The sequence below is a fragment of the Cervus canadensis genome, chromosome 5 (assembly GCF_019320065.1).
Source record: "Cervus canadensis isolate Bull #8, Minnesota chromosome 5, ASM1932006v1, whole genome shotgun sequence".
Taxonomy (NCBI): Eukaryota; Metazoa; Chordata; class Mammalia; order Artiodactyla; family Cervidae; genus Cervus; species Cervus canadensis.
In genome coordinates this window covers 31785492-31813102 of record NC_057390.1, presented here as the reverse complement: position 1 = coordinate 31813102, position 27611 = coordinate 31785492, and the positions used below count along the sequence as shown (strand labels likewise).

General features: G+C 37.6%; 1 protein-coding gene across 16 annotated transcripts in view; it reads left to right on the top strand.

Moving 5' to 3' along the window:
- NRXN1 (neurexin 1) overlaps positions 1-27611 on the top strand; it is a 1158814-nt gene that overhangs the window by 408414 nt on the left and 722789 nt on the right. For 8 of the 16 annotated variants that reach the window (XM_043468544.1, XM_043468543.1, XM_043468542.1 and 5 more), the window contains 2 exons: positions 18147-18448; positions 21583-21744. In XM_043468544.1, the coding sequence (XP_043324479.1) occupies positions 18147-18448; positions 21583-21744 (464 nt within the window). Of the gene's footprint in view, positions 1-18146; positions 18449-20548; positions 20594-21582; positions 21745-27611 lie in introns of all 16 variants that reach the window. The other 8 variants (XM_043468538.1, XM_043468529.1, XM_043468531.1 and 5 more) reach the window with 2 other exon arrangements.

Below are 27611 nucleotides of genomic sequence, written 5' to 3'. Positions count from 1 at the left end.
GTGGAGTGGTTATTCTGCTGAATAACTGAATATCCACAGAGCCAAGGTCCGTGACCTTGAGCACAGCAGATCTTTTCTGCTGAATATGATCTTATTCCAAGTGAAGTCAAATTATTCTTCCCAGTCGCCAAGAAAACCTCAAAGCTTTCAAACCACTTTGCCCTGAGAGGTGCCTCGGACCTTCTAGGGCAGCCCACAGGACGCGAGGACCACAGAGTGCACTTGAACTGCTTGGAAGCATAAAACTTTCCATTTTGAACAGAATTCAGATGCGTCTAGGTTGTATGCCAAGTATAAAAAGGACCCTGACCTGAAGTAGGGAAGGCTGAAGGGCTGCTTCTGTGTCTTCCCCAAATCGGAGCTAGAAGTATAAAGCGCTTGTGTCAGTGGAGAGACTCACAGGCCTGACAGAGCCACGGACATTCCATCTTGACCCATCGGCCCACTCGTTCATTTTATCCCCTTTCTGCATTCAAAGAGTGTGCTTTTTAATTAGACCAGCAAGAAGCAGCAAATGAGGGAAATGTCGAAAAAGCTCTTTGTCTTCAAGTTGAAATACATGTAAAGAAAACACAAGCAGGGATTTATTAAAAGGCTTTTGTAAGGAGGCTTTTAGTCAGCATTTGACTTGGTTAAAATCCCGAGCGATTGTTTATAATGGCACAGCAGCAAGGGAAGAAAAATCAGTGCTTTGTGCATTTGTCTATTAGGAGAAGGAAGAGGAGCCTTAGATGCTTCAAATTTCAGCCTGTGGTGTACCGAGGTGTCACCTGTGAAGGAAAGACAGGCCTGCCAAGGAGAGTTCTGATGGATGTGTGTGGGCTGCTCTTGTTAACTGTTTCAGAACCAACTTGTGCACTGCAGCTTTCTTTCTTTATCCACTTAAATCCCAGCACTTCTTCCCATGGCTTTCTCCTCAGAGTAGAACATCCTTGTTTTTAGCATCCACCGTGAGATATTTAGCTTCCACAGATGTTTCATCAGCTTTGGGTGTTATTCTGACCAGCAAATAGGGTACCTTTCAAGACAGAATGTTTGCCTTCTTTGAACTTTGTCATTAAATTTTACCAGAAATACATAAACATTATATATTTGTATAAAGAGGGTTTTGGAGATTGGCTAACATTTTTTATTAAAAGAAAACTGAAAACAGTTGAATTCAGCTACTTGGGAGTTTCTATGTGTTTGGGCAAATGTGATTGCCTGAATTGGTAGTACAACTCTTCATTGCTTCTTAGATGATTTTCCTTCAGGAAGGAAATGTATAATGTCAGCATCTGAATGGGTTGACGATCCTTGCTTGTGCTTTTACATAAAGACTGGCCCTTTTAAAGAAAACCATGGTTTAAAATCAGTTGCTTGCAAAGGTCAGTCTGATAATGTACATCGAAGGGAAGAGAGGACATGCACTTGTGTTGCCATTTTGTGAAATAAAGTATGCCAACTACTTATTAATTACTCAACAAAATGCAGACGTAAAGCAATACTATACACAGGCAGATCATATCCAAAGAATAAATTATAACTTAAAGAGCTGCAATGTTTTGTCACATTATTATAACTAAATTAGTACATTTATAAAGGAACTCTGTGTAGGTCATATCTTTCTAAACCCATGATTCCCTTCCATGTTAATACATTTGAATCATCTGGGGAACTTCTAAAAGTGCCCATGCCCAGGACACTCACTGGGACAATTAAATGAGGGTATAGAGGTGGGGGTCTGGAACTGAAGCAATAATATTTTCTAAGGCTCTTTAGATGGTTTCGTTGTGATGCCAAGTTGAAAACCACTGTGAACATTAAACATTTCATCAAATAACCTCAGTCTGATATACCTAATTAGTCACTGATTCAATTCTTGTCAATATAGTTATATATATTCAATTTATGTTTATTTTTTATTGAAAAAAGATACAGATTTTTCCCCCACATTATTGGCAATACTATCAATTTAAAATAAAATGCACTGTCTGTTTTTAAGTGGCAATATTTGAACATTTAAGTTAATGACTTTCATTATAATACTATAAATCAAAATAACCTGCAGAATTAAAATTTTGATGTTGAGAAGCTTAACATAATTAGTGCAAACACGGTAAGATAGTCAAGATGATTACCTCACTTTGAGATTATAGCTGAGAAAAAATATTGGTACTCTTAACTGGCAACTTGAAAGCTATAAAGCTAAAATTTTACATATGTTGTCTTGGAGTTAGGAAAACTAGTTATCTGAGAAAGAGATTAAGTCAGGATTGAATGTCATGTTGAAAGAGCCAGACTGCCCTATATTCTTCCAAATGAATATTTTCTTCCCTCTGATACTGTGAAGATGTTCCATTCAAACCTATTTAAAACAGCATTAGAAATGCAGCAGAATCTGGTATAAAGACCACAGGATTCAGTCAGAGATCCATATTCCGGTCTGAGATATTCACAAGCTACATACTTCGTGCCAAGTCTTTTAAATTCTCTGGGCCTTGGTTTTCTTAGCTGTAGAGTGAAAAGGCTAAATTAAATCGGTGTTTTTCATTTTGATTAATGTAGTTTTTAATTGGAGGATAATTACTTTACACTATTGTGACGGTTTGTGTCAGATATCAGCATGAGTCAGCCGTAGGTATACATGTGTCCCTTCCCTCTTGAACCTCCCTCCCACTGCCCTCCCCATCCCACCCTCTAGGTTGTCACAGAGAGCCAGCTTGGGGTTCTCTGCATCGTGCAGAGAATTCCTACTCGCTATCTATTTTACATATGGTAAGGTGTATGTTTCAATGCTACTCTGTCAAATCATCCCACTCTCTCCTTCCCCCACTGTGTTCCAAAGTCCGTCCTTTATGTCTGCGTCTCCTTTGCTGACCTGAAAATAGGATTATCAGTACCATATTTTGAGATTCCACATACAGTCCATCCTAAAGGAGATCAGTCCTGGGTGTTCATTGGAAGGACTGATGCTGAAGCTGAAACTCCAGTACTTTGGCCACCTCATGTGAAGAGTTGACTCATTGGAAAAGACCCTGATGCTAGGAGGGATTGGGGGCAGGAGGAGAAGGGGACAACAAAGGATGAGATGGCTGGATGGCATCAGTGACTCAATGGACATGAGTTTGAGTAAACTCCAAAAGTTGGTGATGGACAGGGAGGCCTGGCTTGCTGCGATTCATGGGGTCGCAAAGAATCGGACACGACTGAGCGACTGAACTGAACTGAACTGATGTATGAATTAATGTACAATATTTGTCTTTCTCTTCCTGACTTACCCTCTGTATGATAGGCTCTTAGGTTCATCTACCTCATTAGAACTGACTCAAATGTGTTCCTTTTTATAGCTGAGTAATATTCCATTGTGTGCATGTATCACAACTTCTTTACCAATTCATCTATCAATGGACATCTAGGTAGTTTTCATATCCTAGCTATTGTGAATAGTGCTGCAATAAACCTTGGGGTACATGTGTCTTTTTCAGTTATGGTTTCCTCAGAATATATGGTCAGTAGTGGGATTGCTGGGTCATTTGGTAGTTTAATTCCTAGTTTTTAAAGGAATTTCCATGCTGTTCTCCATAGTGTTGTATCAATTTGCATTCCCACTAACAGTGCAGTAACGTTCCCTTTTCTCAACACCCTTTCCAACATTTACTGTCTGTAGACTTTTTGTTAATGGCCATGCTGACAGGTGTGAGATACCTCATTGTAGTTTTGTAAATCAGTGTTTTTCAAATTTGAGTGGTGAACCTTTTTGAAATCAATTTAGATCAATTACCATTTCTAAGTAAAAACAATACAAGAGTGCATTGCAAGTACAAAGTCTATATAGAGGATGTGAATCCTGAGTACCTAGGAAGAAATTTTCGAGACTTTGAATTACAAGATCTCTTTAACTTTTATGGTTTACTAATTGTTCATGAGAAGGGCATGTAATGCAGGGAAATGAGGCATAGGCAACTTATTTCAAGCATAGTATCTAAAATATATCCACATATTTTTGCCATACAATGTCACGGTCAGTGATCTTTAGAAAGAAAAGACTTGTTTCAATAGGGTATTTGGTTTACTCACAACAGGTAGAAAAGGTGAAAAAAAAGTATGTAAAATTACAGCTTGTGAATATGGAAATATGTCTTATCCTTGAGACCGGAGAATGCTCACTGCGAGAAGTGAACAGATGCATTGTGAATTACAGCTACCGATTTAAGAGGTGGTATTATTCAGTCTGGCCAGAATGTTCTCTCATCAGTCAAATGACTTCCGAGCTAAAAAGTGAGAATGTGCTCTGCCTTTCGATTGCTTCATTTATATTTCATCTATGTTATTCTACATTTTGTGCTTACTGTTGGGAAATGAGTTCTTTCGATGGAGAGTAAGGGAAGGGACGGCCCAGTAATTTACAAAAAAACATTGAGTTTCAGGCTTAATTTGTTACTGGAAATAAGTGGAAAGTAAGAAATAATGATAATAAAGTATCAGGAGTACTACTCCAAATCTTATTAAAATGTGACTTAAGGGAGTAGGTGCTAGAAATACACTTCTTTTTCTTATTTTTTTTTAGTGAGGTGTAGTTGTTGTATAGTATTATGTGTTTCAAGTATACAACATCGTGATTCACAATGTTTGAAGAGCATACTCCATTTATTGTTATAAAATACTGGCTATATTACCTGTACTGTGTAAAATTTTTTAAAATGTTTCCCAGGTGGTTCTGATGACCAGCCCTGTTTGGGATCAGCTGGTCTAGAGACTCAGATTCTCCGCCCTGTTTCATCTGTGCCTAGCTATAGATGCCAGAGAAAAATCTCATAACACTATATAGGTCTCCTTTTTCCTGTTCTAAAATTTACATTTATGTGACTCACTGAGATTTCTGATGAAGTTTCACTGTTAATCACAAAGCAGCCAGTGTCCATATTTTAAAAATTGGAGCCTAAGACATATTTTATATTGTAGGTGGCACTAAAAAGGTAATTATAATAATTTCTACATTCTAGGAAGTTTGCTCTTTTAATATTAGATCCCAGTACCAACTTGTTGACGTCAGGTATTAACCAAGGAGACTGTTCTCTTATAATAATTCCCACACGTGCCCCTGTTTTGTAATCCTGCCTGTTTTCCTATTCCAATCATAAAAATCTGAGCTAGGAATAAATATTTCTGACCAATGCAAGCCGGGCCAATCAAATTTCATCCCCTTTGGGGAATTCAGAACTCAAGTGAAATTACTTGGAGACTGGGGTTCATTGTTGTTGAGTTATATGAGTGATACAACCTCATAGGAGACCAGAACCTGTGAGGAGCTTAGGTCTTCCCTATGTTTCTTCCCTACCAGAACTTCACGGTTCAGCAATCCCTTCTATTCTGTAAACCACTTCCAAATTCTTTCCAATAAATTCAGTATATTTGCATTAGGCTAGAGCTCTGCTGGTGTTGGGAAGGAAATAAAGACCTAAGAAACCTATTGAGCAGAATAACTTCTCTCCTGTGTATCTAGAAAGGTACTAGTTTTGTACCATTCTTGGGAGACTTGAGAAAATAGTATTCAAAGCAGACGAGAAACCTAGTTTGAGAAATGCTGAGCTTGACAGTGTTGATTTATGATGCTTTCAATACAGCTATGATAGATGGGTGTGGGGAGGTTATGGAAGAGTCAGTATATAATTAATAATCGTAATTCCAAAATCATTATATCATCAATCCTTATTTTTTAAAAATCTGAAGGTGTGGCGTGGCAACATCATGATAGTCATTGTACTGTTGTCAACTCAGAGTCGATTACATATGTGACCGTGGTCATGTAGCACAAACCATTAAGTGGGGAAACTGAACCCAGGGTTCCTAATTCCAAACTAATCCATTGGAAAGCATTAGTCGTTGTTGACTGGAAAACACTATTCTTTGTTGATATATCCTTTCATACATTCATTAGAATTCATTAGAATTAGGATTCATTAGAATGTATACATGGTCCTGAATTGATTCATATAAACTTATGGTAAAATATTATCCTCTTCTTAAAATGTTTTATTATTCTAGGCATTTCATTTATGTGGAAAAGTGCCTTAAATTTGGGAGAAAAAAAGTTTCATCAAATACATTCTTTTAACACCCCAGCATATATTGAACCAGAAAGTCTGTTGAAGGTATTTGTTTCTGGACAAGGAAGAAAAGTGAGCAGAATAGAAAGTTTGCTTCTGATAGAGTGTGAACAGAACACTTTCAGTGTTGCTTTATTTTTCTTAAATTTTAAGTCCTTACAGTCTAAGAGGAAAAGTATCTCTAGAAGCTGAGATAGACAGGGGGGTTGCTTTGGAAAGTTCTTTGTAAAAGTAGCATCATCAGAAAACTTTAAAGACATTTTAACTCTAGCTTGTTATGTGATTTTGACAGCAGGAAAGCAGTAGTAGAATTTGGCGCAAAGTTGAGCCTCAGTAAATGTTTATTGAATGAATCAGTGAAACAGTGGTTCAATAGATCAAGAATGTTATAGGGCCATAAAATTTTAAAATTGAAAGAATCACTGGAGATCACTGAGTCCAGCTATGTCACTTTGCCTGGGAGGAAAATGAGCCCCAGTGAGGCTCAATGGGGTGACCAGAGGGACAGAGAGCTGAAGGTAGCTGAGTTGAAACCAGGGCTCAACTCTCCTGATCTTTAGTATGATGTTTTGTTTTGTTTTTTTCTTAGAGAATGAAAAATGAAAGTTAAAAAAAGCACAAAAACCTCATGAAATCATTTGGAAGTCATCCAGGTTTAAACTTCTTTAAAAGAATAAGTCATCAATAGAAAAACATATTTTTTCTTCCTCTATGCTATTCCTTCCATCTCTTTTTTACAGCATGAAACTGAATTAACCAACAATTTCCTAGAATTAGAGTATTGGCCAAAATGATATGCTAGTTATTAAATTATTAGGTAAAAAGCCAATAAAAAAAAAAACTACTGGACAGTCTTTTAAAATATGATATTTACTTTTGTAATGGGATTCCCTGGTGGCTCAGACGGAGACAGTAGAGAATCTGCCTGTAAGGCAGGATACCTGGGTTCAATCCCTGGGTTGGGAAGATCACCTGGAGAAGGGAATGGCTACCCACTCCAGTATCCTTGCCTGGAGAATTCCATGGACAGAGGAGCCTGGCAGGCTATAGTTCATGGGCTCACAGAGTCAGTAATAATAGCGATAACCAGTAATGATAACGATAACCAACAGCTGATTGCTTACTATATGCCAGGCAATATAAAGCATACCTCTTTATATTCACAACATAATGTTGAGGATAAATTTTTTGCATAGAATTGTTGATTAAAGCCCCTTGAAACAGAATTTAAGTAACCTCTACTCTAAAGAAAATCTCTAAACACTGGCCACTTACCTCCCTCAGCACTTAGTAGAAGACAGCAAAAATGATCTTTTGACAACCTCTAACACAATTCCTGCCTGCCTACCTCCCACCTTCCTTATCTACCCAAGCATTAGAAATGAGTGAGTGGACAGAAGAGTCAGTAGATAATAGGTCTCATGAAACTATACCATCCAAGGAGAGTCTGCTTCCTTTGCCTGAGGTAATAGAGACAAGAGACTGCTATAGAAGCTTGTCTGCATTCTAGGTTCCTGATGCATGACAGTGTCTGCATCAAACTTGCTGACCTGCCTTTGCCTTACTGAGGAGAAAGGGAACTGGCAGGATGGAAAGAGACAAAGGAGGATAGCTTACACTCTCAACATCTGGTGTAGCCAGGATGCCTAAGATTCTGTGGGTCATGCAGACACTCTACCTTAGTCTGGAGCTTGAACCATCTGGCCAGTATTACTCACAAGAAGGCCACTTGCGGGGCTGTGGGGCCAGGGGATCACAGGAGCCAGATGCAATGTGTTGGAACCAGAGGATGAAGCACGTTGGGCCAGATGACTCAATCCCATCCCCACCTCTCTGTCTGTCTCATTATGTTTGGAAAATGCAGTGATGAGGTCCTAAAGTGCACTTGAGTCTACCATTTCAAGGGCATTAAAGGTCAGGGAGGATGAACCAAAGAAGGTAAAACCAATAGAAGGAGACTGCAGCAATGGTCTCCGTCTTGTTCTCTTCCTCTCGTCAACTCCGTCCCAATATACTGGAAGGGCCAGGTTTTAAGGCAGGTGGTAAAAAGATGTTTGTGGTTACACCACATCCTCCCTTTGTTCCTCAGCTCAGACTGTGAATTGAGGGGTGAAATTTGTATCATATCTGAGGTGAAAGTTATCAAGTAGCCTGAGTCTTTAATAACCAAAAGACCAGAGATTTAGTAAGTCTGTCCAGGATGTTATTAAGAGATGGGGAAACGAAGTGACAGTGCGTGCATGTTTAAAATCAGTGACTGAGGAAATATAATGAATGCATAAATAAATATCCTTTCATGTTTATATACCATGAGTATATCCCTTGGATTTTGATTCTAATAAATATATTACACATGTGTTATATTACTTAAGTCTCACAACTAACCATCATGTATATAGCTCCTATGCCTCCACTCACTGATCAGAAAACAGATTTTTAAAATGAGTGATTATTATTTAAGTACTCACAATGTGCCCCCATTCCTATGATCTATAACTTTATAACTATCAGTCTCATTGCTGTCACGTTCATACATATCCAGAAGCCAATCTCTACATAGAAGTCAGACTTAACTTTTTTAAATGCAGATCAAATCTTATCACTTTTCAGCCTGCAATACTCCAATGACTGCCCATTGTACATGGAATAAAATTAAAAAAAAAAAATTTGACCAGAATGATGCCTGAATGGATTATTAATCTCCCTCTCAATTTGAACTTCATTACTAGGCTTTACATTTGTGACTTTTTGGATTCAATATTCTTTGCCTTAAGATCAAAGACACACCATGGGTTTCCAGTATCCCTTCTCCTGGTGCAAAGTGTGGTACTCTAAAATTCAAGTGTTCTTGGACTTCCCTGGTGGCACAGTGGTTAAGAATCTGCCTGCCAATGCAGGGAACATGGGTTCAATCCCTGGTCCGGGAGGATTTCACAAGCCATGGAGCAACTTAGCCCATGTGCCACAACTGTTGAGCCTGCGCTCTTGAGCCTCCAAGCCACACCTGCTGAGAATGTGTACCACAGTTGCTGAAGCCCACACAACTAGAAGCTGTGCCCCCCAATAAGAGAAGCTTCCACAATGGGTAGCCCTTGCACTGCAACAAAGAGTAGCCCCCTCTCACCACAACTAGAGAAAGTCCTCGCAAAGCAACAAAGGCCCAGCACAGTCAAAAATAAATAAATAAAATAAAATCCAAGTGTTTTTAGTTTATACTGATCAGTATAAATGTGTGAGTGTGTGCTAAGTTGCTTCACTTGTGTCTGACTTTGTGATTCTATGGACTGTAGCCTGCCGGGCTTCTCTTTCCATGGGGTCCTCCAGGCAATAATACTAGAATGGGTTGCCTCCATAGTACAATGAGGAATAGTATAAATGAGGGATGTTTATATATGTATATGTTTAAATACAGGATATCTATAAATCTGCTATAAACACCATTGTAATCCTCTAATTATATATGTAATAGTATATATGCTATATATACATATATATATATTATTTATTTATTTATTAGGCATTCATTCAGTGACACCCAAAGGAATCATAAGTTTATATAGAGTTGCTTTGGAAAGCCTATATTCACCATGCTATGGGTTTCCCTGGTGGCTCAGATGGTAAAGAATCTTCCTTCCCTGGGTTGGGAAGATCCTCTGGAGGAGGGCATGGCAACCCACTCCAGTATTCTTGCCTGGAGGATCCCCATGGACAGAGGAGCCTGGTGGGCTACAGTCCACGGGGTCACAAAGAGTAGGACATGACTGAGTGACTGGGCACAGCACATACAATGCTCTGTTTTTGCTTTGACTGTGTCACTGATATCCACCAGGTTAAAAGATGATGAAGTCTAGTCATAGATTCAACTGTGGGAGCTGAGCCCGAGGCAGGCCCAGAAATGGCAATATTGCACACCTGGTGAATGTTTGCTTCTGACTTTTCCTGCTTGTCATCTGATCTGTGCAGAAGTGAATGGTCATCAGGCCAGTTAGGATGGAGTGGCCTGTTTGGTTCCGGCACCTGCAGTTATACAGACAAATACAGATCAGTTGCACAATAGAATTGGAAAATTGTCCTGGAGTATTGAGCTGTGTCCTATTATTTTTTATTTTTATTTTTTAGAGTATGTTCAAGTGTAAATGCTATTTAGTTTTTGGTCATTAGTTAGAGGCTCATTTCATGGCATTATCTAGGGAGTAAGGAAGAGAGTAAGATTGGAGTAAAGAAAGCAAGGGGGGTTTACATATTATGATTCTACTCTAATTAATTAATGTGATCATGGTTTTATCTGTTCAGCCCTCACTCTCTTCATCTAATAAATGAAAGCATTTGTCAAATAATATCTAAGTCTTTCATATTTAATGACTTCACGTATATCATCATTAAAAGTGTGCCTATTTTTCTAGGGTTATCTGATGGATACTTGGCAACTTACTTCCGGATTGGTTGCCTTGAGGTGTATCTGAAGTGAAATAAAACCTTGAATAATGAATATTTTATGAAGCTTTATTTCTTGCTGCAAACAATAGAAGCTAACCACAGAATTTCTGTAGGTTGAATCATATCAGGGAATTTTGGAATGATTTATAACATTTCATCATATAGAAAATCCAGATAAAGAACTATTCTCCATTTAAAATAATGCTATTTTTCCTTACAGTAATCAATTGATTGTTTTAATGTATAAATTACAAAGGATTTTGGCAAATAAAACTCTTCTGTTTTCTGTTACATTTCTTAGGAACTGAGAATTTAACCTGATGTGATTCAATAGGCAGACCTTCTTTTTCTATTTTTCTGAGCTTGCTTTATCTTCATAGTCAGAGACAGCCAGGGTCGTTATTTAATTTAATAATGTAAACTTCTAGCGTGTACCTTTGTTTAGTCAAGGATATTTTTGGCATGATATTCTTGTGTGTTTGACTTCTAGAGCAGTAAAACAAATGAAACAAGTGTCTTACTCAAATGTCAGTTTTTGTTCACTTTTGTTTTTTTTAATGTGTTGATTTTAGTTCCTGGTTTGTGTTGAACACAACCTTAGAATATATTTTAAGGTATAGTGAAACCTTATAAACCTGTGCGATTTGGGATTGTGTATATGAAAAGCAAGATAATCGAGAACAATAATGTAGGTCAGATTCTTGCCTTCAGAAAATAGCCTGACATTCTCCATGCAAGTGGGAATAGTAAGACTTCTCTCTGACCAGAGATATCTTTGCCTCAGGAACTAGGGTCATTTCCTTGCAGGTCCTTCACTTAGTAAAGAAGTTCAGTGAACTTGAAAGTTGTGGCAACATAGGGTAAAATTAGTACGGCTTTACCCAAAGCATAAGCAATGGGAAGGGGCACTGCTCTGACAATCAATTTGTGCGTGAACTCGGGAAGTCATATAACCTTTTTTTTTTCTTTTTGTTGAATATTCTACTCTCTAAAGTAGAAATCAGTAATTCTTGCTGTTGAAAAGGATCCATTTGTTCAATTGACCATCCAAAGATTGAACATCATCTGCCATATCCAGTTAAGTTTCGGTTATGTTTAAGTCCTTTCTGTGATGAGAAATGTGTTTTCTAGCAAATGAAATGTTCCACCTATGGATAGCTCTCTTATAAAGTCTATTATTTTGAGATATGTTTTCTCATAGCTTTTATGCTTTGATTCTATTCACACCCCTGATTCGCTGCAAAATGGAATTGCTCCTCTAGGGAACATCCTTCCTGATGTTTGAAGGTTCTGTCACGTATCTTCTAAGTTTTTCTTTAGAGGGTTTTTGACACTACCTTATATAATGTAGAAGCCTTTTATCATCTCAACATATATCCAATAAATTCCAGCTTGTCTAAATAGGAGTGTGATAGCAGGCATGAGCCGCCCGAAGACCATCCCATCCCTCTTCTAAGAACTTCTATGAATGTAACCCATGCTTACCTGAGCTTTTTTGGGTGTCTCCCTCACACTTTGGGGTTTCCCGATGGCTCAGATGGTAAAGAATCTGCCTGCAGTGTGGGAGACCCAGGTTCAATCCTTGTATCAGGAAGATTCCCCGGAGAAGGAAATGGCAACTCACTCCAGTATTCTTGTCTGGAGAATCCCATGGACGGAGGAACCTGGTCAGCTACAGTCCATAGGGTCGCAAAGAGTTGGATATGACTGAGTGACTTCTCTCTCTCACACTTTGATTCACGTTCTAAATCCTCTAGATTTAGCTTTCTTTGTTTTATCTGGCATGTCTGGGAAGTCATGTTTTCTACATATTCTTCCTTGTTCAGTTGAATGATTTTAGACCTCAGAATAGAACTCAGATTTTATACAATTTAGATTTTTTTTCATTGAACTTTCCTTCAGAAAACTAGATGAGCAAGAACTGTGTATTTTTGTGTAAGTCATAAGAGAGTTGAAAATTGGTGAGGATTAAAATCCAGTGGCACCCATTAGATATCTCTTTCTCCAATTGTTTATAACAGAAAGCAAATTAATATAGAATATTAGAAAAATAAATCAAGTTTTTGAGCAGTTTATTTTTTAAATGTTTCTCTAATTCTGTCATAGCATTTCTGTGATGAGTAGTAGACACGCCCTTCATCTCAACAGTGATCCGTTAGTCAGCACATTTGGAGTATGGTCCCTCAAACAATTATAATTATATCCATGCAGCTTATGTATATTTTCTAAATCTTGTGAGGTTGCTCTGGAGAGCAAATGGTATTAAGGGATATTGATAAACATAGAAAAGTTTTAAGGTGATGCGTAGTTGGTGTTATTACTATTGTTGTTTTCATTTTTACTAATAAAAGTACTATTAATAAAGTAATGTCTTGCTCATATCACCCTATTAATCAGGAAGAAAAAACTTTATCAGATGAATTTATTTTGTTCTCAGTCATCTAGATTGTGAATTTAAATTATTTTTTGAAATATAAATACTAGGAAGTGCACGTATCATTAGTGTATAGCTATATGAATGTTTGCACTCTGATCACACGTATAAGAAAACCCAAATCAAGAACAGAACTTTGCTAGTACCCCCAACATCCTCCTAACTAGTTTCCCCTTCATTTCTACCAAAGGCAGTCAGTACCTTCACTTACGACAGTAGAGATTTAGTTTTGTTTATTTTTTTAATATAAATAAAATCATAAGTATCTTCTCTTTTGTCTGGCTTCTTTTTTTTTACTCAATGTTATCATTATGAAATTTATCCATATTTGTGCATGTGGTTATAGACCATATAGTTTCTTTGCTGTTTAATAGAATATTCTATAGTTATGCCCCAATTCATTTATCCATTCTACTGTTGATCGGCATTTAAGTACCGTTAGTTTGAGGTTATTATGCAGACTGTTGCTGTAAACATTCTGCGTGTCGTTCTGATGATCTTGTGTTCATTTTGTTGGATGTGTACTTATAAGGGGAGATTCGTGGGTCATAAGATAGGCAAATTTAGCTTTTAAAGATACTGCTAATTTCAAAAAAGCAGTTCTCACCAGAAATACATAAGAGTTCTAGTTGCTCCACATCCTAACACTTGGTACATTTTGTCTTTTTCACTTTTTTTGTTTTTATTCATTGTAGTGTAATGTATTGGTATTTTTATTATGGTTTAGTCTGCATTTCTCTGAATTCTAATAAAGTTGAGCATCTTTTCCTATAGTTGTGAATCTAATTTCTTTTTGATGTTTATTATTTTAGAACATATTAGAAATGCATAAGATATTTGGATCTTATCTTTTAAAATGGATGTAGACCCTATCTTTAATTGTTCAACAGGAAAGCATGAATAACTCTTTACTGTGCTACTTGGTATTTGCATTTGACATAGCACAGAACTTAATGATAAAGACAGTATGTTAACAAGGATGAATTATAGTCCTCTTAAAGAAAATTGAATGACTTACATATTCTCATATGGTAAACAAATTCTTTCTTGAAAAAGAACATAACAAAAATATTTCCCTGCTTAACTTCATGTCTCATTTATGACTTTTTGATGTAAATATATATTCTTCAGGGTGAAATCTTCCAAAACTACATGGTTACATTTAATGAAAATTTAAATTATCTTAATTTGGTATTAAACAACATAAAGGGAGTGATATATTTTCATTTTTGAGTAATAGGAATATGACGGTGTGAAATGTCATTGACATCCATATAACTTCACAGATTTCCATCTAGTGAACTACGAACTCTAGTATTTAGAACTTTTCCTTTGGCTCTGCCACATTATCTGGATTTATTTTGCATAAATCATATTTGGAATGATGTGAAGTCTGTTGGATAAAATGCTACAGCCTCTTAACTAGCAACAAGTCTCTTCAAGGACCCAGTCTCTGTTATTTAGTATTTAAGGGTAGTAGGCTGAATTCAAATCCTCTTCTGTGACTGACATTTTCTGAATTTGACAGTCATTTAAACCCATGTTTAAATGGAGTCACTTTCCCAATGATATAAACTAAAAACTCGGGCTAGAAGATCTCTAAAACTTCCTTTGGTTCAGAGACCTCTTCTGAGTATTCAGTGGGGATGAAAAGTTTGCAAATATCCCTTTCAGATAAGTAAATCTCACCATATCTGATGTGTGTATATGGATATGAGCCAGAATTCTCTTGGCTCCCTATTCCTTGAATTCTCTTGGCTCCATGTTCCTATTACTCATCAAATGATCAGAGCAGTGAAGAGAGAGTAATGGATTGAAAGAAATTGGGAATGTTATTTTTATTGATTATGGTAACCATTTTCTAAAGACCAGTACCTTTATAACATGTGATGTTCCCATGGGGTAGCACAAGGCCAAATAGTGTTTATTGCAGTTGGTCAATTTTAAACTCACCAGCACTCTCACTAATTAGCATTGGATAACAATGACTATTTTTCCATAGCTTTTATAAAACCTGGAGTTTTTCTAGCTTGTCAATTTTTGTCGATTTCATGGCTGCAAAATGAATTGTGAATTTGAGTTTTGCCTTTCCCTGAAGACTCAAAGAATTGAACATCTTTTTACTTATTCTTATAGTATTACCAGTTTTTCTATGAAATTGTTGTTGTTGTTCAGTTGTATGCAAACATATTTTGCCAATTTTCCCCATTTTTCATCTTTTTTTTCCAAACTGATTTATCAGAATGCTTTGAAAATCCTGTATTGTATTCCTTTGCAGATTAATATGGTATGAAAGTATTTTCTGCCAACTTAATTTAGATTCTTACTCTCTTTATGGTATTATTGATAAACAGGTGTTCTTAATTTTAATGCAGTTGAATATATCAGTATTTTATTAGTCTTTTTATGCCTGTTTAATAAATCCTTCCATACCTCCATATCATAATTTCTTGTCTTAACAAAAGGTGTACAGATTTACCTCACTAATTTATCTTCTTAGTCCATGGAGAATTGATTTTTGTAAACAAAATAATGTAAATATTCAATTTCACTTTATTCATGTAGTTAACCTGTTGTCCCAACACCACTTATTGACTAATCTGTACTTTTCTCACTGTTTTGCCATGCCTGATGACATAAATCATTTTCATTTATGCATAAGATTATTTTAGTTTGATTATTATCTTTATTCTCTCCTTTTGTTTATCCTAATGAATTATCTTTGTTATCACGATTTTCTAATAGTGGTTCATCTTTACACAGGAAACTTCCTTAATCTTCTTTCTCTGATCTATCTTGGCTATTTTGGGCTCTTTGTTTTCCCATAGAATTTATACAAGCAGCTTTTCACATTTGCTAAAAAAAAAATCATTGATATTTTTGTTGGAATTTTACCTAATCTATCGATCTGTTTATATGTTTAAAAAATCAGTTTTCCCCAGTTCATAGAACCCTGCAATCTTTTTGAAGTATCTTAAACCTAATAGATTTTGAAGATACTTTTGGTCTTTCAGTTGTACAATTATATTTCCTAATGTGATTTTTTTTTCCACTTGTACTCTTGATAATGCTCTTAAGTTTTTCTTTTCTTCCTACATTAGCTAGGACTTGAAGCACAGTATGTTGATAGCAGGCATCTTGTTCTATAACTGATCTTAAAGAGAGTTTTCTAGATTTCATAATGAAGTATGGCATATGCTATTTGTTTTAGATCATTTATCATATTTATTACATTAGTTAGGTTAGAAGGAAGACATCTACCGTTTCTAGTGCCCACCAACTTTCCCAGATGTCTGTACAGCATAATCTCATTATATCGTGAGAGACTGATATCACTAACCATGTTTAGAAATTGAAATTTTAAAAGATGCATAATTGCCCCCCAATACAGTTAACACGTGGCCCGCTAGGATCTAAATTCATACTTTAGCCTATATTTTTTCCCCCTTCATTATATCATAAATATTTAGTTGTGCTGGCTCTCAATATCAAGTCATTTGCCATATTGAACTGACCTGAGAAGCAAACACCTAACCTGTAGACTTTCAGAGAAAGGGATTAGGTCAGTGTTGGTCCCTCCACTATCGCTGAAGACTAGCACCGGGCTTACACTTGTGGATTTCAGCTAATAATTTGAGTATGTGAAGGGAAGGGACCCTTTAGTATGGACCAAGCTGTCATTGCTATGACTCTGGCTAGATTGTAGTGAATTTGGCCTGACCATTAGTCTTCACTAATGGTTCACTAGTGGTAATAACTCTTCCTTAAGGGTTCACTCTCTTGTGAAAGTTCTTAGGTGCTCACTATCTCACTCAGTGCCTTGACTGCCTGTATTGGTTACGATGCTTTCTGTATCCAGAGAGTCAGTCCATTGGACCTTGATGAGCTGAGACCTTGATTTGAGCTCCAGTGCAAAGACATGACTTATATGTCTACTGAATGCAAGTAGTGCTGAGTTAAAATCCTATTGCCAGGATAAAGATAAAAGTGAGACCCCTGTTGGTATATGAACCCTCCAGTGGGCACAGTAGAGATGCTGTATTACCAGTGAAACAGATTCTCTAGTACCACTTGTAACTCTATGTTTACAGTTTATTAGAAGCTGAGTCCAGACCATACGGTCTCATTTTTCTTGGTACAATGCCATCACTGCCTAGAGAGTTGAGGGAGATTTTGGCTTCTACTTTTCCTTTGATTAAACTCACTTAATTAGTGGGAAAAGACTGCTCTTTCCAAATAGCCACCATTTCTATTTGATTTAACATTTTGTGGGATCCACGTTGTTACCCCTAAATAAATGTGGAGAAGACTGAGAAATATAGAAAATGTTGAGACCTCATTTACATGCTATTCCCCTGAGAATGTGCTGGAATTCTTACCAGTCTCATAAAAGCCAGTCTTGCCATCTGCTTGGTGAGATCAGAGAATGAACAAATAATCCAGCTTCTGCCATTAGACCTTCTATCACTATCCCCTCCACCCAGGGAGCAAAAAAATGCATTTACTCTATAAGAAATCTATTCACTCCCAGACCAAATTCTGTTATTTTGCTTCTTTACTTTCCCCTCACCTGATAATTTGTTATGGTTTCTCAATGGTGGAAATATTTGGCTCTTCACTGAGAAGATCTTTGAATATAAATACCTCACTGAAAATTAAAATAACCTCAGTTGGGTGGAGAGAATGTTGCAAACACTTTGGAATCCATTGTTGCCAGCAGAGTAGAACCATCCAATATGTATTTATGGTACCTGACTCATGCCCTGGAGATATCCAGAGCTACTTGCTCTGATCAGAGCTCTTGTAGTGATACTTAAAAATTAATTGAATTTTCAAGAATGTCAGATTTAGCTATTGCAGTTGATGGCCCAGTAGCTGACGTTTCTTAAAAGTATGCTGCCACCTACAGTATTGTTGGGGAATGGCAACCCACTCCAGTATTCTTGCCTGAATGCCACGGACAGAGGAGCCTCTGTCCACAGGTTCACAAAGAGTTGAACACGACTGATCAACCAACCCTTTCACTTTGTCACAGTGCTGTTTAACCCTGACAAGGCTCTTGTCATGAATGTTAACTAGACAAAGAGTTAATCTGGGGGCCGATTAGTGATTGTTTCTGTTAAGATTTGGTAATTTGCATAGTATATTTTCTTTACTTATGCATGTGTGTATCTGTTTTCCTCCAGGAAAAGAAGAATATATTGCCACTTTCAAGGGATCGGAATACTTCTGCTACGACTTGTCTCAAAACCCCATTCAAAGCAGCAGCGATGAAATAACTCTGTCCTTTAAAACCCTTCAGAGGAATGGACTGATGCTTCACACCGGGAAATCAGCCGATTATGTCAATCTCGCCCTGAAAAATGGAGCTGTCTCTCTGGTCATTAATTTGGGATCAGGGGCCTTTGAAGCGCTAGTGGAGCCCGTGAATGGAAAGTTTAATGATAATGCCTGGCATGATGTGAAAGTCACCAGGAATCTGCGTCAGGTAACAGCGCAGTGGATAAGAGAGTAACTGGCTTTGTTTCTCGCTACAGCTGTGTTTGTGTGGTATTTGCAAACCCTAACAACATGAGATAGGGCTCCTCAGAGTTGCTTACAAATTAGCTTTTTCTTCTTCTGAGATAAATCTTCCTGCCATACTTGAGCAGGGGCATATCTAGAAAGTTCCAGGGGCCCAAAGGCTGTTTTGACTCATCAACATGTGACAGTTTCCCAGAGGGCTGCAAGGTCATCCCTGAGACCTGCCCTTCCTGTGACGTGTGTGATTCTGTTGTGTTTTTGGTTTTTTGTTTCTTTGATTTTAAATTATAGTTTTCATGGTGATCATTTGGAAGCATGTACATTGGGATCATTAAATCACAGTTCCTTTTTTGTAGTTAAAAAAAAAAGAAAAATCAAACAACAATGTGTTTGTGATTCAGGATTGTGTCGATCCCTACTTCCTCCCCAGCCCAATCTCTGAAATGAGGACAGAAAAAGCCCCTGAAGGGGGAAAATGACTTTGGGGATTTCCACATCTCCTAAAGAATCCATTTATGAAGATATTTTTCTTTTTTAGCACAGACACTTATGTTAAGCCCCAGATGTCTCTGCAGAGACCAGTTCATCTTCTAAATGCCCATTTCTATTTGATTATGTTTTTAAAAAATTCCTCCAAGTGTCTACATATTAGAAAAATACCATTTTTTCAGTCTATCTATGGGTCCCCATATACTGTATGGTTTTAACTGAGACATATTATTACAGTATATATATATATATATATTCAGATGAAAATGAATAGATTGTCCTTATATATTGAACATGATAAGTTTTGGTTACTATTTGAAATTATATGATATTACAATGTACCATTTTGTAAAGTGTTGACAGTGACTAATTTTTCTGCAGTACATGCTGATCTCAAACTAATATCCTTAACATATTTGTTGTTTCTCTGAACAGTTGCAGAATGACCGGATTGTCTCTGGTTTTCCTTTACTAAAACAGCCCTCTCTTTCTGAGCTGTTAACTGACTAACCTTTTCTCTCCTGCTTCTGAAAGGCTTAAACTGTCCAAGCTAGAGAAGCAACCAGGAATTTTAGGAGTGCAGGGTTAGTCTAGCTGAGGCAGAGGAGTAGAAGTAAAGGGTTCCTGAGACCCTCCAAGACCTTTCAGAGGCCTTAGTGTCACGGGAGGAGCCCTGCATGTTTCCCACCTGCCCTGGGGGATAGTTTCCCACCATCAGGGTCGCTGTAGACCACAGACTTCTTATACGTGTGTCTCTTTGGTTTTCCCTTTTTATTTTTCTCTCAGATTCTCACCAAGAGGCCGAAGGCTCATTTGAGAGAAGCACAGAAGGAAGGGTGGGGCTTGAGGAGCCCACTTTCTAGATTTGCCTTTGCTCAGGTTTCAAACCAAACTGCGAATTGGTAGCTCCAAGGAAACTGCAGTTGTACGGCCGGGGTGCATGTGTGGCAGGACAGATTAAAAACAAATCCATTCTACTCATTCTATGTGTCAGGATCTTTGCTTTGTTTCATTGCAGTAAACTGTGATCCTAAAGTCCATCAATATGACCGAAGGAAGTTTTGGAGTTGAGGAGGAGTCCTTGTATGCTGTAAAATTGAGTAGTAGGGCAATGACAACCAATTCCTATGAATTTGCAGGGGCTGGGGTGGGCCAGGGTGGGGGAGGGACCACTTCTGGGCAGAAGGTGGCAGTGGTCAGCTGATGAGCTTTAGGCCTTTGAGTCCCTTTTAGACTTTTTAAATGTCTGTCAGATGTACGCAGGGAGACAAAGGAACATTGCCATATGTCTGTTTCTGTCTCATAGCAAGTTACGAACAATACTGGCAGGAAAAATATTACCTCTGTGGGAGGCCTATTTGTTAGTCTGCTTTTTTCTTGTAAAATTTTTTTGCCCTTTTTCTATGTTACTAACATGCTTAATAACTAACATGTCATTCATGGAATGTTTCATTCTACTAACCGTTACCTGAATCAAAAAATGTACTAACATGGTAGAGACCATCATATTTTTTAAGTAACGATCGTTATTTTGTTCACAGTTTTTAATTTCCTTTCTCCCCCCTTCTCCACAAAGCACTCAGGCATTGGACACGCTATGGTAAACAAACTACATTGTTCGGTAGATATCATTCTAATTGTTTCTTATTTTGGGTTTGCCGTGTGTTTTCTTTCTTTCTTTTAACTGTAGACATCATTAACAAAAGAGGAACTGCGGTTGGTACTCTTCTGCTTACTTTGACCTCCTTCTTTTCATCTGTTGTTGACCTTCTTATTTTTTACCTGTCCCTGTCAACTTCTGGTTTCCAACTCACCTGTAGGGGCATCGTTAACGTTTCGAACGTTTTGCATCCAGCTGTGGTTTAACACGGGATAAGACCAAATGGTGGCTGGCCCGAGTGACCGCAAGCTCAGCCAGCCTCAAACCATTCATGACGCATGGCATGCACCCTTGATCTGGGAATGCTGGAGATGCCACACCCACTCATCTTGCCCTCATCATGAGCAGTTGTGTGTTTTCCTTTGGTTCGCCCTGTTTCCTTTCCTTTCTGAACTGTCCTGTCCCTCCCGCATGAGCACATCAGTGCCGCTTCCACTGGTTGTTTTGCGCCCCCATCCTCTTTGGCATGAACGCAGGCATTGCATGGTGGACACCTGCTGCTCAATAGTGCAAAAAGTGACATTGCTGGAAAGAGCTTGCGCCTTTTCTGTTAACAAGGTGCACGTGTGATTAGTTAATAACAGACGACTAAACTTTACTAATATGTACACCAGCAAAACTAACCTAGGAAGCATTTTACTAACACCATTTTTGTGTCTGCTAAATAACTTTTGAGTTGCCGTAGGGATGATGCTGACACTAGTTCGATAACCAGTTAACTCTCTAACTAGTTTAGACCTCTTAGGGCTAGTTGAATAGAATCCAAGAATAAACCTCAAACAGACATGAAAATGGGTTCCGCCATAGGTCTAAAAATAAAAACCAAAAAAAAAAAGCAAAAAGCAAAATGAAAAAAATAAAACAAAACAAAACACAACACAGGCATATCCCAGGATTACAGGATGTAGGTCTGAGTATAGCGTGTCCTTTCCCTGTGCTTTGTTATCTAGGTGACAATATCAGTGGATGGGATTCTTACCACAACGGGCTACACGCAAGAAGATTATACCATGCTGGGGTCTGATGACTTTTTCTATGTCGGAGGCAGTCCCAGCACAGCAGACCTTCCGGGGTCACCAGTCAGTAACAACTTTATGGGTTGTCTCAAAGAGGTAAATATCACTGTCACCAGAATCATTTCTAATTCATGATCTCATCATTTCAGATCCAGACTCAAAGCACCTTTGCTGAAGACCTGATGTTTGTGGTGTCAAAGGGCACACCCTTAAAGTCAATATTGCACTGTGGTTTTTATAGGTTTGGAGGGATGAGGGAAGCTCATAGAACATTATCAAGGAATTAAGTTCCTCATCTTTATAGTCTATGAGTAATTCACAGTTAAGATGTGCATGGGAAGTCATATTCACTATAAAAAAAGTCAGACATAAAGAAATATTGGATTTAGAGTTAAGCCAAACACCTTGCTCATCTCTACAGATGTCTTAGGTGTTATATATTCAGTGGTGACTTCTTTGAGCATTACAGGAAAAAAGAAGAAAAAAAAAAATTGGCTAAAAGAGACCAAGTTCATCAAGCACAAAATGAATCTGAATGACAAAATAAACTTTGTTCCTATATTTTAACTATGTTCTGAAGGAAGTAAAGGTGTTTCATTTGTGAGCTAATAAGTTAACTTGATGTTCACCTGAGTGAAGCTTTCAGGCTAAAAGATATCAAGAATTTCATTCCTCATTCTCAACTGTCATTGTTGATTGTAACTTTTGATAGTATTAGAACTTGTTGGGGTATGAGAAGAAAAAAAATCAGGAATATCCTAGGGTTTTGACTTGTATGAATATTTTTACATAAAAGCTGCCTGTTTTCATTCAGGTACAACCGAATTTCTTTTGGCTACTAGAACCAGAGGTTCCTTTTGCATTATATGGCTTAGTTTAATGGTAGAGACCTATAAACTATAAAATTTAATAACTTTGAATTTGTTATTGAATAGCCATAGATGTTGCTGGTAAGCAGTGATGTGCTTTGGTTTATTTTAAAGAAAATATTCTAATCAAACTCAATTCAGGTAAGCATCAGTGAAAAGCTATCAGTGCTTAAATTATCCTGACCTGTTTTCCATTTATATAAATATACTGGGTATTGCATTGCCTAGTATGTGAATGTGTATAGAAGAGTCCTAAGAAATGTTTGTGCTTTGTGGTGGTAGGGATCGATTGTCTCTCAGAAAAGACCTTTTAATTTTTACAAATATGTAACATGACCTAAGACTGCACTAAACTCTGTGAGCATAATAAAATCTTAGTAGTTATTATCATTGTTATAATAATAGGCATTTTCTGAACTCTTATTTTGCACCTGATGCAATCCTCAGAGCTTTTTAGGGATCTCCACAATTTAAGTAGTAATTATCTGCATTTTGGGGGCAAGGAAACTAAGGTTTGGTACAGGTAAGTTCCTTGAGCAAAGGTCTCACGGCTAACAAATTTTAAAGTCTAAATCATGGCAGTCTGATTTCAGAGTTTTGTGTACCCTTAGCCACCATAATATACAGTGTCCTAACAGAAATATTTGTGTGTAAACCCTCAAATTTTTTACAAAAAGAAACAACTTTCAGAAATGTAATATAGACTGTGAGGAATGAGGTATTCAATTGTGTGGTACCATTATGTCCATTTGAATATGAATGAGAGTGAATGAATGGGGATCTAGTAGACGAGGAAGACCCAGAGAAGGTCAGAATGTGAGCATCTTGAGGGATAATTATGATTTGTTGATGCTGGGGATGGAGAACGCACTTCAAGCTGGGGAGAAGCATGGTGAAAACATACTTAGATTTCACAAAATGATGCGTGAATCTCTCTTTTGGAGATGGGAGTCGGGGTGGGGGCAGAATCATAACCCTAACCATCTACATCATTCTGCCATTTTTACTGTGATCTCTCCAATCTACCATCAGCATCTTTGGTAAGTTAGTCTTGCTAATGACTGGGAAAAGGAAAGGAAATCCAAGGATCCTTAGTGGAAACTGAAATCTAGCTAAAGCGCCCTTCTGGGTACCCTGTAAAAACATGAGAGTTTCTGTAGCGATCACCCAGATTCACCTGTGCCTCGTCATCTTCTGACATTTCAGTTTGGCCCAGGCACCTTCCTGTATGTATGAGTCTTCAAAAAGTAAAGTCGCTAGTCGTGTCCAACTCTTCGCAACCCCATGGACTGTAGCCTACCAGGCTCCTCTGTCCATGGGATTTTCCAGGCAAGAACACTGGAGTGGGTTGCCATTGCCTTCTCCAGGGGATCTTCCCGACCCAGGGATCGAACCCAAGTCTTCAATAGATTGCCTTAATCTAAAATTACAGTTTCAGATTGAACTATTTTTTATGTTAATATCTTTGTGTTAATGAGTAGTTGATACCCTTTACAACTTGTCTTGTTTCTTAGTTATAGTCGATTTGCAATTTTATATTAGTTTCAAGTACAATGTAGTGATTCAGTATTTTTTTTTTTTTGCAGATTATACTCCATTATTGTTGTTTAATTCACTAAATCATACCCCCCTCTTCTGCTACCCCATGGACTGTAGCCCACCAGGCTTCTCTGTCCATGGGATTTCCCAGGCAAGAATACTGGAGTGGGTTGCCTTTTTTTTTTTTTTTCTTCAGGGGATCTTCCCAACCCAGGGATTGAACCTGAGCCTCCTGAATGTCTTCTGCTCGGCAGGTGGATTCATTACCCCTGGGCAACCTGGGAAGCCCCATACTCCATTATCGGTTATTACAAAATAATGGCTATAATTCCCCGTGCTATATCCTTGTTGCTTATGTATTTTGCGCTTATCTTTTTAATTAGTTTTTAACCACAAAAACCGAGTCAGGTGGTTTTCTGTGCGACTTCATCTACTGAGTCCAAACAACGTGGATTCACTCGTGTTACTGTTTCTGTAGGTCTAGGATAGATATCAGCCTTACTGATAGGGTGCTTCCTACATCTCTTCCTCCACAGACCAGGATATGTGTTTGGAGCAGTCCTGCCAGTGTTTTATTAATGTGTAATCTCTTACACTTTATTTCCTCCTGACACACTAGTATGGAAGGATATGGGCATGATCAGCTCATAGCACACTTTGCTTGGTCAGATTTTGGATGGTTCCTAGTCTCCATCCAAGTCTAAGTATCTGTTTAGAATGCTCTGTTCTTCCTGCTACTGAGATGAAATTGTGACAGAGTATCATAGGCTTTGAACTACATCACTTTATCTCAGGTAGGTGAGCTTTGTAGAGTTGCTGATAAGAGAGAAACATACCCACATTCATTCTCACCCCATCTCTTTTAAGCCCATATGAGCCTTCCTTAACTCTGTTGTGGGCTTTCTGCCCTGTAGAATGTTATGTAAAACCTTAATTATGATTTTATCTATGGTTCATAACATTTTTATTTTCAGTCTAGTATGTGATCCCGCTTAGGATAACCAGTCCTGGAGGAGATACTAATAATACCATGTCTGAAATCATAGAAGAAATTTTGGAGTGTTGAAACAGGAAGAATCCTGGAAGTCACTTTCCAAGTCCAGCCTCCTTATCTTGAAAATAGGGAAACAGACCTAGAGGTTATTTGTTCCACCTCAAAATAATGAAGGGCTAACAGGATTAGAGCACAGAATATTGTCAGATAAAACATAATACTTATATCACTGGTTCTGTTTCATTATGAACAGTGGCACTCAAGATCTCAAGATACAAAACTAGAGATGGCCTACCACTCTCACTAATTCACATCTCTATTCTTGGAAAATTAAAGTAAAAAAAAAAATTACTTTACAACAACCCATAATCTAGTGTTTATTAGAAGTAGCTAGAAGTTAGGGCTTTACCTATATGGCATTTGATAATGCTTTTTTGAAATGAGACTCGGTTTGCATGGAGAGCAGCCAACTTCATTAAGAAATTTATTTTTTAGTGATTAACAAATTTTAAAATAAATTATCTCAGCATAATTTGGCAAAGTCTAACCTGAACTTCATATATTGCTTTGTTCAAACCAAGAAGGAGCTTTGAATGGCCAAGAATTTATGGTAAGAGGATCAAAGTAGTTTTTTAAAAAAAGTTTGTATTTTCATCATAAATCGAAAATACTTTGGAGAAATGTTTGAGGTCACTGTTTGAGAAGTTAGAATAGGAATTATAAATAATAAATTACCCATATACCAGCCCACATCTATGAAATTCCTGGACGGTGATAGGTCTGTGAAAATACACTTTTTTAAAAAAAAATCTGATTTTTATCAAAGCAATAGTAATCATGCTTAGGCTGAGGCATTGTTTATATTCTTTTAATCCTTTATGCTATTGACGAAAACCTGAAATATATGTTGCTTAAAAAGATCATTTAAAATTAAATTTAGTTTTTCCAGCAGCCAGTTTTTGAGTGATTGCTCCAACAATAGAGACATTCAGAAGATTCTGTAGAAAGTTAAATCATGGTGTCTAGGTGAGATGGAGTCTGTTTGAGGATACCTATAGTCCTACCCATTCACCTTAGACTCCTAGGAAAGCTGTGTGTGTGTGTGCGTGTGTGTGTAAAAGTATCACTGTTGATTCTTAAGGTGCTCATTAGAGGTTTTTGTTCATTTGTGTTTTAATATTCCAAGATGGTGGAAAACTTACTAACATGTGCTTCTACTGCGGTATTTTGGCCATGAGGGCTTCTGCAGTAAATAACTTACAAGGAAGGTTCATGCTGCTCCTTATTAATCTTGCCTCAGAATCTCCTTCTGCTGTTATGCATTTCTTATTCCCTTTGTGCCTTCATAATGCTTTGAAACACCTATTTCCCTCCTGCAGAGTGAAAATTACTCAACATAGTTTGTTAGGATGAAGTCAACGAGGAAGGAAAGGATTGTGTTCAATAAAATGACTTGGAATGCTTTATTTGAAATTTGTTTTTAGCTATGTGTCCTTGCTGAAGGTCTTAAAATACGTTCTGTGAGTGGAGACATTGCCTGAGTAAGAAAATTTAGAATGCTACTGCTACAAGTTGCTTGGGATAAGCCTAAGAAAGGATGCTAGAAAAATAAATAAATAATTGAAATGCTAGGGGGAGTCAAATCCCTACTGAAAATTTCATCAACCTAATTAGATCAGTGCAGCCTTTAATTACACTGAGAAACTTTTCACAGTAAAAATTTAGAAGAGGCTGTGAGGTGGATGAGGTTCAGAAAATATCCTCTCTTATGAAAGCATTTTCATCCATGTGAAAAAAAATAGTTAATACGTTCATGTGAGCAGCATGGTCCCCTCTGCCATTTGCAGTGGCCTTGCTATAGTTCATACCAGTATCATTACTGGGAAAAAAAAAGTTCAATAGTTCCTTCATGCAAATACCTCTTCATTCCTATCCTTCTGGGAGGGCAACAGAACTTTAGAAGATTGTGAAGGCTTCTCAGTTTATCTTCTATGATAGAACTAGCTCATCAAATGTGGGTTTTGTGGTACCCTGTTCTTATTTCCTCATGACTCAGAGAGTAAAGTGCATATCATTTACATGTAAGAACAAAAATCCATGGCATCCTTATTTTCATTTTAAGTAATTTTTCCAATTTTGAAATAGAAGTCTGACCTGTTGGAGAAATTTGACATCAAGGAAAACTTTGGAGGGTAAAGAGATCTTCGTTGATCATCATGCAACTTGGGAAGAGGGAGGACTTCTTATCTGAGAGGACTTCCTCGTAGGAGATCCAAAGTGATGATTAAACACAGTTCTCCCAGGTTTTAATTTCCTCCAGACTCTTCCTTCTTGAGGTCCCTGATCCCTGACACAGTTTCTGCCTTTCCTCTCCCATTACGTTGTCACAGTCTATATATCGGTGGGTATTTTTACAGTGTAGTTATGTTAACCTTTCTGCATGCCTCATTCATTCCTTTCAAAAGAGAACTGCCTTTGCATTTCCATCTCACTTCATAGCCATTTTCCATACACACCCATGTATTTTTACTCACCGTATAATTATATAACTAAGGATACTA